This window comes from Rhinolophus hipposideros (genome assembly GCF_964194185.1).
Source record: "Rhinolophus hipposideros genome assembly, chromosome: 19".
NCBI lineage: Eukaryota > Metazoa > Chordata > Mammalia > Chiroptera > Rhinolophidae > Rhinolophus > Rhinolophus hipposideros.
In genome coordinates, this window is record NC_138065.1 from 50,162,249 (window position 1) to 50,176,003 (window position 13,755).

General features: G+C 33.1%; 1 protein-coding gene across 2 annotated transcripts in view; it reads left to right on the forward strand.

Annotated features, from left to right (window-relative positions):
- Positions 1 to 13,755, forward strand: part of KIFAP3 (kinesin associated protein 3) — a 118,199-nt gene that overhangs the window by 24,771 nt on the left and 79,673 nt on the right. For both annotated transcript variants that reach the window (XM_081027024.1, XM_081027025.1), the window contains 2 exons: positions 456 to 634; positions 7,698 to 7,860. In XM_081027024.1, coding sequence (XP_080883150.1) covers positions 456 to 634; positions 7,698 to 7,860 — 342 coding nt within the window. The remainder of the gene's footprint in view (positions 1 to 455; positions 635 to 7,697; positions 7,861 to 13,755) is intronic.

The following is a 13,755-nucleotide window of genomic DNA, read 5'->3' on the forward strand; positions in this document are numbered from 1 at the left end:
GCCTTCAAATTCAGCTCTAGCTGTACTATATACATTTAGGATTAGAGCTCTTAGCATAGTAGCCCCTAGTTGTTGAAGTTTTACCTTGTTTTCTATATGTATAAAATTATTTTTCCTCAGTTCTCTGTTTTATTATTTGCTGACATATAATTAATTGCCATTTGATTACTCTTAAGCTCTGAGCTCCAGAAGGTATCATTGTCTTATTTTGGTTACTGTGTCCTTGTTAGTATCTTAAGAATATTATTTTATATATATTATGTGTTTTATTTTATATGTCATGTCACTCAATAACAATAAATATTTTCTAATGAATGAATTAATAACCAGTTAAAAATTTCAAAGTCATGTATTTTCTAAGAACTACATCTGTTGCTTTGGGGACTAGGAATGATATATTAAATTCTTGATTCAGCATGCCAGTCGTTTTCTTCTCCTTTCTTTGACTCTTCTAGTCGCCCTCTACTTGCTTCTGAATCTTGCTGAGGATACGCGCACCGAGCTGAAGATGAGGAACAAGAACATCGTGCACATGCTGGTGAAGGCTCTGGATCGGGACAACTTTGAGCTGCTGATTCTTGTTGTGTCATTCTTGAAGAAACTCAGCATTTTTATGGAGAATAAAAATGATATGGTAACTTACATTGAAACAGTCCGTGTTTGCCATTTTCAAGTGAGACTATTTTGAGAATAAGTAAACACATTATTCCTCTACTGAGATAATTCTGAATGGGAATTTTACAATAGCTCTAACTCCCTGAATTCAAAGGTTTCATTAGGAAATACAATAGGCCATATTAGTTAATACTCCACATAATGGAGGCTTTATGGATCAAAATTTTTTCCTAATATTGTATAGGATGAACCGTTTCATAGTTAACATGATATGTAGGAAGTAATTTAAACTTAAGATTGTGCTTCAGCGTCATCTGGCTTTATATTTTCCCCTAAAGTATTTTTATATCTGCGTTTCTGATACTAGTGTGTGGAATTACAGTTCAGCCCAGTCTCTTATTTCTCACCTACCATTCATTCCAGTTGGAGCCACAACCTGTTGATTCTGCTTAAATATCCCTCTTTCTCTTCCCCGTGCCATTGTATCAGTTCATGCCCTCTTCATTTATACCCTTTTCACCTCTCCTTTGAATTATCACAGCAGGTTCCTGTTTGCGTCTTAGATAGTGTTGGTGCTGTGCTCTGTGAGACATACAAGGTGATCGTATGTTATTTCTCCTTCTGAGAAAGATACATAATATAGAAATATATAGCGATAGAATAAAAATTACCTGCCTTTTCTATGTCATTAAAAAGTCTTTGCTAAAACAATGTTATGTTTTTAATAGATCATACATTAACCCTACCTTGTTTTCAAATATTTAAGTTGTTTATAACTCTAGCTATTATAATTAGCACTTCAGTGGAATCATTTGTTCCATGCATTTTTGCCTATATTTCTGATTATTTTCTTAGGATAGATTCCTAGAAGTGGAATTATTGGGTCGTTAGTTTTAACTCTGCTGAAGACCATTTTGGAGCTATATGCTAATATGTGTTATTATGTGACTATGTATTATTGGTGTAAGTGGATTCTCCTTCAGAGTCTAAATATGTAGTATTTCTTCCTACTCTTTTTTCTTCTTTTAAAATCAAATGAGCTGAGAAGTTGCTTATGTTTATTAAATGACACAGCGTGCTCTTTGAAACCTAAGACTGATTTATCAGCTTTAATAAGTACTTTGATTCTGATACTTGAAATACATGAAATTTTATTTTACCCACAGATATTTAGTATCTGTCATCAGTATTATTAGTATATAATTATTGATGATCACTGTATGCTTCACTTTAAGATTGAATTTACGTAAGGGAGACTAATCAAAAACATGATTTTTTTTTAAATTTATTGATCTTATATTTAAGAAGAATATGATGACATGGTGATATATATACTCCTGAGTAATCAGAGTGTCGCTAAATACTTGTTTCCCCTTGCTATAAGTTGAAGTATATTCTTCATTTATGTGTTTAGATTAAGTTCAGCTTTAGTAGGTTCACAAAATTCAAATTGATTTGTCATCGGCATGTATCTACTATGTATTGATTAGATTTGTATTCAAGTAATACACTTCTTATGTGTTTATTCTATCAAAAATAATCTCAAGAATATTATTGGAATGTAAGTTGTCTCATCAAACCTCATTTTTTAAATTATTTATTTTTTAATTAAAATTTATTGGGGTGACAATAGTCAACAAAATTACATAGGTTTCAAGTGTACCATTGTATAATACATCATGTACATATTGCATTATATGTTCACCACACAGAGTCATTTCTCCTTCCGTCACAATATGTTTGACCCCCTTTACCCTCTTCTACCATCTCCCCTACCCTGTTACTCATTTTTTATTGAGGAGGGAAACCCGAGATTCAGAAAAGGTAATACATCCAAGGTCATAAGAATGATTTGATTGGACATATTTTTACTGTAGATGGTATGCATTTCATCTTTTATTGTGGAAGAAATGCATTTTTTTAAAGGGAATTGTATAGAATCAGGATTTTTGCAGCTTGACTGGACCTTACATCCATGTTTAGATTTAGTGAATTACCTCCTAATTTTACAAATGAAGTTGCAGAGGATCAGAGAGGTTAAATAGTTTGCTCAAAGAAAAATCGCCAGGTATTATGCTTCCTACTCACTCTCTGCCCACAGGACAAAAATTTTTTTGTCTTTATGTTGTTTTTTTAAAAAAATTTTTGCCAAGATTAAGTATTAGCAATTTTTTAAATGGCTGCCAAAAACACTGGAAAATAATTACTTAAAGGCTGAAATAAATTTACTGATAGATTGTTGATAAACTTTACATAGAGTATTTAATAAAAGTATTAATTAACTATAAATTCCATTTTATAGGTGTAGAATTAAGAGGGCATTGCCTGTTGAGACAATTACTAAATTTAGCTTTTGGAATTGGGCTTTTATCAGCCTGAAAGACATGATTAGAAGGCTGTGTCTAGTGTTTAACTATCTGATTGCACTACATGGCAGTTTTACAATCCATTCTCTGCAGTGGAAATACATATTAATAAAAAAACTCTCCAGGTTACTATATTAAGTTTTCTGTATCACCAGTGTGTACTATAGCTATTTCAAAAGAAAAATATTGCTTAATTAATTAGTAACAGATGAAGCCTGTGGCAATTTTATTTATAAGTGGTAGAGGGGAGGGATGGTTGAGATATTTGTGAGGTTGTATTATTTATTTAAATAATGTGTTCATTTTACTGTTGATATGAACTAATACTGACCTTGCTTTTTAGAGTTATATATTTTAAAGGAAATTTATTTTACTTAAAAAATCTTTTAATTAATGATTTCAATTGTTTTTATGTTTCTTAATACAATATAACAAAAAGGAAATAAGTCATATTAGAATATGATTTTAAGAGTAACAACATAGAGGATATATCTTTCTTGGATTGCTTATTTTCTCATTATTAAATTTTGAGAGTTCTTTTTATATTTTGAATGTGTCTTTTATCAATTATATATTTTACAAATATTTTCTCCTTTTCTGTGGCTTGTCTTTTCATTCTCTTATGAAGAGTAGAAGGTTTTAATTGTTATGAAGTCCAGTATATCAAATAATTTTTTAATGGATTATATTTTGGTGTCATATTTAAGAAATCTTTGCCTAACTTAAGTTACAAAGATTTCTTCCTCTGTTTTCTTCAAGAAGTTTTTCATAGGGTTTGTGTTGTTACTGTTTTTGTTTTAGTCTGTGATCTATCCATTTTTCAGTCAATTTTGTATACATTGCAATGTCTGGATTAAGATTCATGTTTTGATATGGCTCTCCAGTTGTTCCAGCACCGTTTGTTGAAAGGACTATTTTTTCTCCACTGAATTGCCTTTGCACCATATTGAAATTGCCTTTACACCTTTGTTGAAAATCAGTTGGCTATATCTGTGTGGTTCTATTTTTGGACTCTCCCTCTTCCATGCCATTGATGCATGTGTGTGTGCTTTCACCAATACATCCGTGTCTTGGTTACTGTAGCTTTAATAGTGAGTTTTGAAATCAGGTAGTGTAAGGCCTCAAATGTTATTCTTTTTCAGAATTATTATGGTTATTTCAAATTCTTTAGCTTTCCATGTACATTTAGTATCAATCAGTCTATTTCTTTAAAAGACAAATCCTGGAATCTTAACTGGGATTGCATTGAGTCTATTGGCAGTATTCAGTATAGTAACCATACTGGATTTTCCAATCCATGAACATGGTATAGCTTTTACATTTTTAAGTCTTTCTTGATTTCTCCCATCATTTTGTAGTTTTTAGCATGCATATTTTGCACATATTTTGTTAGACTTATACCAAAGTATTTTACCATTATAAATTGTACTTTTAAAAAAAGAAATTATCAGTTTCCCATTGTTAATTTTTTATTGAAATATAATTAATATACTATTAGTTTCAGGTGTACATCATCGTAGAAATTTGATATCTATATACATTACAAAATGATCACTACAGTAAGTCTGGTTACTATCAGTTGTGATTGATAGTATATAGAAATACAGTTGATTTTTGTATATTGACCTTATGTCCTGTGACCTTGCTAAATTAACTTTTTAGTTGTAGTGGCTCTTTGTAGATTCTTGGGGATTTTCTAAGTAGCCAGTTTTGTCATCTGTAAATAGAAAGTTTTATTTCTTTCATTCTGACTTGCATGGCTTTTTTTTTCTCTGTACTGGAGAGGGGCTCTTTAGTGTGATGTTAAAAAGGAATACTATGAGTAGGCTTTCCTGCCTTGTTACTGATCTTAGGAGGAAACCAATGTTTTTTACTATTAAATATAATGTTATCTAGGTTTTTTTGTAGAACTCTATCAGTTTAAGTTCTGTTCTGTTTCCAGTTTGCTATAACTTTTTACTATGACTGGATATTGGATTTTGTCAACTGCCTTTTCAGCACTGATTGAGATGATCACATGATTTTTCTTTAGACTGTTGATATAGGGATTGTATTGATTGACTTTCACATGTTAAGTCACTCATATTTAGGGGCTAAACACCACTTGATCATGATGTATTACCTTTTTATATATTGCTATATTTGATTAGGTAATACATTGTTGAGTATTTTTGTACCTATGTTTATGAGGGTTACTAATTTAGTAGTCTTATTGTGTCTTGGTCTGGTTTTGGTATTAAGGTAATTGTCGCCTCATAAAATGAGTTGGAAAGCATTTTCTCTTCAATTTTTTCTGGAAGAGTTTGTGTAGAATTGGTATTTGTACTTAAATGTATAATAGAACTTACCAGTGAACAAGTCACCTGGTCTTGGAGTTTTCTTTTTTTGAATTTCTTAAATACCTGTAAGACTGTGTAGGTTAATCTATTTCTTTCTGAAGGGTTTGTAGTTTGTGTCTTTCAAGGAATTTATCCATTTCATCTATGTTATCAAATGTATGGGCATACAGTTTTTCATACTTTTTTTCTTATGTCTTTAAAATCCAAAGATCTGAAGCAATTTTTCTTCTTTCATTATTAAAATTAGTAATTTGTTATTCTCTCTTTTTTAATAGTTTGGTGGTTTATCAATATTATTGATATGTTCGAAGAACCAGCTTTTGTTCTCATGTTCGATTTTTGGAAGATATTTTCACTGAATATAGAATTCTAGGTTGATATACTTCGTATAACTTCTGTTTATCGGGAGATTCATTTTCCTCAGAGAAGCCTTTCCTGAAAACTGCTTACACTAAGATTATGTCAGATCCAGTCCTTATAGTCTCTCTGGTACTCTGTTTTTGTCTCACATATGCTAGTTATACAATCACAGTTAAATAATTGTGTAGTTATGTTTTTACTGTATTTCACTCCCTCCAGAATATAAGCGCTATGAAGTCAGGGACCATTTCTTTCTTGTTCACCAACATAAACAGGGCTTAGTTAAGCAATATTTGTTGAATGAAAATAAATAAATCTGGAAAATAATTTATTCACTGTAATCAGTGAAGCCAGTGACAGAGCTACAGTTTTGTATAAATGGGACAAACCTTTGTCACTGGTCTCTGTGGAAATTGTTGTAGGAAGTTAACAAATGAATGATTGACCCAGCCTGCTTAGAAGACTAAACTAAGAGAAACAGAGACTCCAACTAGAGTCTTTGGAGATGGATTTCTTTTGTAATGAAGAGCTCTTAGGTATGACTGCAAGTGAGGCCGTGGAGTGTACATGCAGGTCTGAAGGCAAAATTGTTGTTTTGTCAGTTTAGCATTTAAAAAAACAAACAATGTATGTTATTCCATGGCATGGAATGAAAGGAAAAAAGTATATCGAGGGCTCAGTTGTTAATGTGATGTTTATGAGGTCAGGGAAAGATTGCAACAAAGATATGGACAGAATGGTATAATAAATACTTTAGACCTGTAATAAAAGAAAATATAGACCAAGATTATTCATAAATCTTTGGTAATAATTAAAAAATGTCTAGAATTAGAAATACAGAATTTCTCTCCTTTTTAACCACTGCTTTGTAACAAAGATGTGAGATACTTTTCTAACCAAAAGTTTATGATTGCTACCTTAAGAAATGTGGACAGGGCTTACACTTCCAAGTAAGTTCTGTCCTCTCTGATTTCTCACTCTAAAACAAGCTCTCTTGAAGCAATTTCATAATCTTCTAGAACTGGAAAGTGAACAAACTTTTTCTGTAAATGGCCAGATAGACAGTATTTTATCCCTTGAAGTTCAATTCATAGGGTCTCTGTCGCAACTACTCAGCTTGGCTGTTGTATAGCATGACAGCAGCCATAGTCAGTCTGTAAACAAATGAGCGTGACTCTGTTCCAATGAAACTTTATTGATGGAAACTGAAATTTGAATTTCAAGTAATTTTCATGCGTCATGAAATAGTCTTCATTTAATTTTTTTTCGCCCTGAACCTAATATCATTCCAGGTACTCCACTGCCTTTAGCATAATGTGAAATTTCTTAGCAGAACATTAAAAGCTTTTTGTGATCTGTCCAAGGTGTGTGTTTATGAGCCCCTGCCACTCCCCAGCATATACTTCATACTGTGGCCATACATACCAAAGCCCTTGCAGTTCCCCAACACAAGCCCTTTTATTCCAAGGTGCCCAACCACTGGCTTTTCCTTCCACCTGATTGCCACTGCCTTTCTCAACCAGAGAGACGTTACTACACATTTCTAAGAACTTCATTTCTGATTGGAAGTCTTTGCTGTTCTTCTGTGTAGCTTAGTGTTTCCTTCTGTGTTGCTTCCAGAGCACTTTGTGCATTCCATTTTTATCACGTTGTATTTTAGTCATTTGTTCCATTTGTCCGTCTGCTTTTTAGACTGGAACCCTTGAAGGCCAAGACTCTTGTTTGCTCTAGCACCGGGCCTGGCACTTAGTAGGTGGTGTCAATAATGTGTTTCTAGAACCCAAGGTAATTTGTTTTCTGGTTGATGCTATTAAGTTAGGGAATGGAGGGATGATGTGGGAATATATGTTTTCTCCTCAAAAGTTTGATTTCAGAGAAGTGTATAGATTAAAATGACAGCATATAAATTAACCCATAATTACTTACAAAATATATATCCCTTAGGGTAAAGACAATGAAAAAATAATTATTTGTAATCTTTCGTACCTCACTTCATTTGCATTATTATTTTACATAGGTGGAGATGGATATTGTTGAAAAACTGGTAAAAATGATACCTTGTGAGCATGAAGATCTGCTGAATATCACTCTCCGACTTTTACTGAACCTGTCCTTTGACACAGGACTAAGGAACAAGATGGTCCAGGTGGGACTGCTCCCCAAACTCACTGCGCTTCTAGGTATGCTTTTTGAAAATTCATACCAGTGATGCTCGGGATTTCCAGCATCATTGGAAAATTGAGCTCTTTGGCTGAACGAAAATGAGTCTGTATATGTTCTTTGATTGGGAACTTAAAAATAAGCAGAATGGATGAAAAATGACATGTGCTGGGATTGCCATGGTGCTGTAACATGCAGAGGAGTGGAAGGTGTTAACTCTGACTGTACTTCATTTGCCCAAGTGAAAGTAAAACAAAAGCGCATCTGTAAAAGTGCTATCAGGGAAGCGAGAAGGAAAAACTATTTTCTCGTCAGCACGCTTTTAAAAGCACATATCAGTTATGTTTTTATATGCTGCCATACTTTTAAAATACTGCTGACAGCTACACAAATTTGGGGAGCCTTTTCATCATTAAGTGAAAAAGGGCGTTTTTTAAATATAGCATGAGTTAGAAAATACAGTATTGGAGGATTCAGTTTATAATTATTTTCTTTTCGCTGATAACAAGTTATCTATATAGCAAGGATGGATTCAGGTGTTAACTCTTCTGTGCTCACACATAATACCTCTTAGCAGAGTATTAATTGCCCTGTATGACGTGTTCCTCGTCTGTGTTTACATTGACCTGCCCCTCCCCATCATACACTTTATACCATATTCACACTGAGCCCCGTACCGTTCCCTAAACAAGCGCTCTGCTGCCTGAGTGCCTGTCTGAACTCATCATTGAAGACTCTGTGCCTTTGTTTACAGTACAGCAATTTAATTCTTGTTTTGTAGCTTTCTCCATATAGTGAAATATTTTTTAACAGTTACTAGTAGTAGTGGAACGATTTAAAGTTCAGCTTATTCTTTGCTATCTAATGTCTATGAATCTAGCCTCTCATTGACATCATCATTTTCTTCGTAATGCTAATAGTAACATTTATTGAACATTTAGCAAAATGCCAGTCATTTTGCTATGTGCTTTAATTACATTATGTCGTGGAATCCCCATCTGAGATATTTACTCATGATTATATAGCTGATAAAAGGCAGAGCTCAAATTCTAACTCAGCTGTATCTGCTGCCAAAGTTGGATTTATTAACTACTATACCGTAGTAAACCTACTATGTAGAGTTAATTAAGTAGACGAGGCAGAGCTAGAACTAAAAAATCCAATTCTCTAAGTCCCCTTAAAAAGTAAGGTTAACTTATTTATTACTCTTTTCTCAGAATAGGAAAACCATTAGTCTGTTAGTCAGTCCAAGAACATTTTACTAATTGGCCAGTCAACCAATATTGCACCAGACTTTTATTACACATTTGAGAAAAACTCTATTGAGGAATAGTTTCAAAAATTGCTTTTGGGGAACCAATTTAGTGAGGAAACAGAAAAATCTTTAAAAGTAAAATTGATGGTCCTTGAATTTAATTCAGATGACCCTTCATCTACTATAAATCTAGCAGAATTAGGTATCAATCATCAGGTCAGAATCTCAGTGTATGAAGATGGGTAAGTTGTAGTCCTTGTAATTCTGAAGGAATTTGTAGTCTACTTGGTCTGTTCAGTATCCAGTCACCTACTTTTATGAAATATGATTTAAAAGAGATTTTGGGGAAATTGCTCACAGGATACCGTTCATATTTTGTTAACAAATAGAATTTAGGGATATAAGATGTAATATTCAATACATAAGCAATTTTATCTCTTCTAGAGCTCAATTTCTAAAGTCAGACTGTCTTATTAGAAAATTGTGCCTCTGTTAACTTTTAAGCATGCCACATTGGGCAAACTGTTATCCAAACACTGATTCAGATTCCTCATCTCTAAAATGGAGATTATAATTAAGACCAATTTAAGATTCTTTTGAGGATTAAACAAGGTGTTGCATGCAAAGTGCTTAGAACCGTATATGACACATTGTATTTTCTTAATAAATGTTAGCTATTTTTTTATCAACATTATCATCATTATTTGATGTAAAATGGACATTCTGTGAGTGTTGCTGACTTACTTTTGTCTGAGTACAGATACTTTTCTCACATATATATTAGATCTTCATTGACGACTAGGTAGCTTATATATTTTTACTTCCCTGTGATATGTGTGCAGTTTAATTGAATTTAATTCAGTAAAATGTTGAAGAAGAATAGAGACTGTAGAAAGTATTCAGATAAAGTGATCGACATTACCTAAGGAGTAGAGGGCTCTCGGTCGGTATGAGGAACAACAACTAAGAAAATAGTAGGAAATAACTTTGAAAAAATGGGTTTATGCTGTTATGTGGAATTATGCCATTTAAGGCTATATGTTTAGATATATTTAAGAAGATTTTTAAATATAGATGATGGTAGGAATCATTAAAGGTTAAAGCTAGTTGGGTCATAATCAGAGTACTCCCCTCTGGAAATTAATCTGACATCATTCTATTGGATGTACTAAAACTAAAGTCTAAAGATGAAAGGAATAACCCGTTGTAGTACTAAGACAAAAGTAAAGAAATCCTCAGTTAGGAAAGAAGTAGTATGTCAGGTATGAGGCAGAAGGAAAGGGCAAAAGAGATATACCACAGGTAGACTTCATGTTACTGTTTGGGTGTGGGTAACGATAGAGAAAGAATTCGTAAAACTCAGTGACTGTGAGATTGCTAGTGCCTGGAACAGACATAGAGCATTGTGAAGAAAGTAGTTGGAGGGAGTCAGTGGTAGATTTCATTGAGACACGTTGGAGACAGCATCTTAGACAAAGATGTTCAGTGAGCAAGGTCCAGAGCTCAGGAGAGTTAAGAGTTACAGAAGAGAATCTTGTTTAATAGATGAATACAAATGGACAGAGGGAACTAGTAAAGGAGATAAAACAGAAATATGGTTTTCAACAAGTACGTGAAAAAGACAGCACTAGGCTGTTGGTGAGAAGCAGTGATGATATTGGAATCTTCGTGCAGTAGAGACACGAGGAAGCTTTGAGTAGGAAGGGCTGCTCAAAACTTTTTTTTACTTTCTTTTGAATCATTCTTTCGAAGTATTGCTTCATTTTCTTTGAAATATTATGAATTCGGGGCATCAAATTTTACTACACTAGGGAGAATAGAAAGCTGGTATTATTCTAACTTTACAAAAGTAGAAAGGGATGACCTTAAAAGTTTCTACCTCTGTTCCTGGCTGATCTGTCACAACTGAAAGCGAACTGATTCCGCTGAGATGTTTATGGTTAGCTCGCCGTAGTTAACTTATCTTTCTTGGGTAGATAAAATGGGTGATCGTTAAATAACATTCCTCGTAAAAATAGCTTCAAAAACTGTCTTGGAGAATAAATTGGAAAAAAAATACAAAAAGGTGTTGTGATTTGAATAATTGGTGAAAGCCAAGAGGAAGGTGGTTACAGCTCAGTTGTTTTTGCCATGTTAGAAACCAATATTCATTTATAAACTTTTGGTAACTTTCTGTCTATCTGAGGACTAATAGGCGGGCTCTAAAATCCTTCCTGTTTAAGTAGAGATTCAGTATGTCATCCTCTTTTTTACCCTCTTGTTGCTCACAAGTCATTGAATTTTAACTTAAGCAGTTTCTTTTTTTCAAATGTTCATAAATGTCTGTTGCTTAATAGCTTTCTTTAGTTCTTCCTTTTCATTTCACCTACAAGCCATGGAAGCAATAGCAATCAATCATACATAGTAAACAAAAGATAGTATCTACTGATCTTCCAGGATCAAGGAAAGGGAGAAAATGTACAGAGTGAAGAGAAATTAATATTTACTAGACAATGGTGCCTTCAACTTCTGTAAAGTGCTTCAAAATGTCTACAAGTTTACATCCATTTTTTATTTCACATTCTTTTAATTTAATTATTTTAACAGTGCTATTATTTTATATTCTTTTTCACTTAAATTATGGGTTTTAATAAGTTTCTGTCAGCACTTTATAAGGTGAGCCTGTGGACAAAAAAACATGTTCCCAATTCCAAGTAACTGGTTCAATATGAGCTTTTGGAACCTAACCATTTTGTAAACTTTGTTTTATCATGTCCCCTTTTATCCATCACTTACTTCCCTGGAAGAACCTATCTAATAAATCTATGAGGAGGGCAAGGCTGTGATTATGGATAAACAACCTTAAGATCTTCGTAGTACCCAGTTTATATCCATTATGGGTGAGTAAAAAGTGCTGAGGGCGTCAGCCAGGGACACAGGCTGATAAAGTGAGAAAATGGAGAACTGCAAACTTTTCTTAAAAGCTTCTTCTCTGAGTGACAAATATTACTTTTATTTACATTTCCATGGATAAAAGCAAGCCAGATGGCCATGCTGAACTTTAAAGGGTAGGCCGATACTTGGAAGGATTAGAACTGGAACAGTGGTACCAAGCTGCTGAATGACCCTGGAAGGTATTTTTCAGTTTTTCTGAATTTTAGCTGGGTTTCCAGGATTAACTAGAATCTCTTAAAAGTTACATCCGGAGACATTATAGCAGATACTACTGTATGTACCTTGTTTCCTTGAATATAAGATCTAGCCAGATGATCAGCTTTAATGTGTCTTTTGGAGCAAAAATTAATATAAGACCCAGTATTATATTGTATTATATTATATTATATTATATTATATTATATTATGTTATGTTATGTTATGTTATGTTATATTATATTATATTATATTAATTATATTATACCCGTTCTTATATTATAGTAAAATAAGACCAGGTCTTATATTAATTTTTGCTTTAAAAGACGCATTAGAGCTCATTGTCCAGTTAATTCTTATTTTTTGGGGGGGAAACATGGTAGTATAGCTAAAAACTCTAGTAGCACAGAGCACGTTGATTAAAAGCTAGAATTATGGAGCCAGATCTATGACTTTGAATATTGACTTCATCTGTTGCCAGCTATGTGATATTGTGCAAATTACTTAACCCATACGTCAGTTTCTCTCATCTCCAGTGTGGAGGTAATAATTGTGCATGTTAAAAGGGAAGGGTTCCGTGAGATAATACAGTAAATGTTAGCAGGTTATACATATGTGCAATTATTATAAAAATGTGTAGAATACAAACAATAGATATCCAGAAGTGGGTCTTTTTTGATAAGTTTTCCAGGCTTATACCATTAAGAGTGTTTAATCATTTTGTATGATGGTCTTTTAAAAATTGATTACATCTTTCTTTTCTTAAATATTTTTTTTTCTTAAAAATTTACCTTAATGTCATGAACATAATTTCCATTTTTATTGAGGAGCAGTATAGCGTAGTAGTTAAAACCACAGACTTTGGATCCAGAGTCTCTGGGTTCCAGTGCTGTGTAAGTATTAGCTATATTGTTTGTTATCATTGATTCAAGTTTGTAATTCTGAAGATAATTTACAAGACTGCAATATACAAGGCTGCAAATATTACTGTGCTCAAGTATTTCCCCATGCAAAATAGCCCCCAAATGCTATGTATTTTTTGTTTTTATATATAGTTTTTGTTTTCCCCTCTTGTTCTTTCTTGGCTGTCACTTCTCATTTCTTCTGTACCAGCAGCAATTCTATAGCAGCAATTTTCCTCTCCTCTCATGATATATTTCTAATCTCCTGTGGTCTTGGAAACTGACAACTGAACTTATTTGTAGAGTATATTTTGTTAAAAATGGATTCCAAATGAATGCCCAAAGGATTCTCTTCCTAGTAATGTTTATTGCCTGAACTTTGCAACATTTCTTTTGACTGTGAGAAACCTGTTTTACTTGGTTGTGCTCTCGCTGTTTTCAGAGAAATTGCATTTAGTGTATAAATGATTTCCTGATAAATGATTATTAGAATGTTCATTTTTATGTAAATGTTACTTGTGTGGAAAATTAAATCATTAACTCCTAACACAATAAATTGAACTCCTCGTTTGAGTGATTCAGTGATATATTTAATATAATACATCTGATCTTTGGCCATTATGATTATA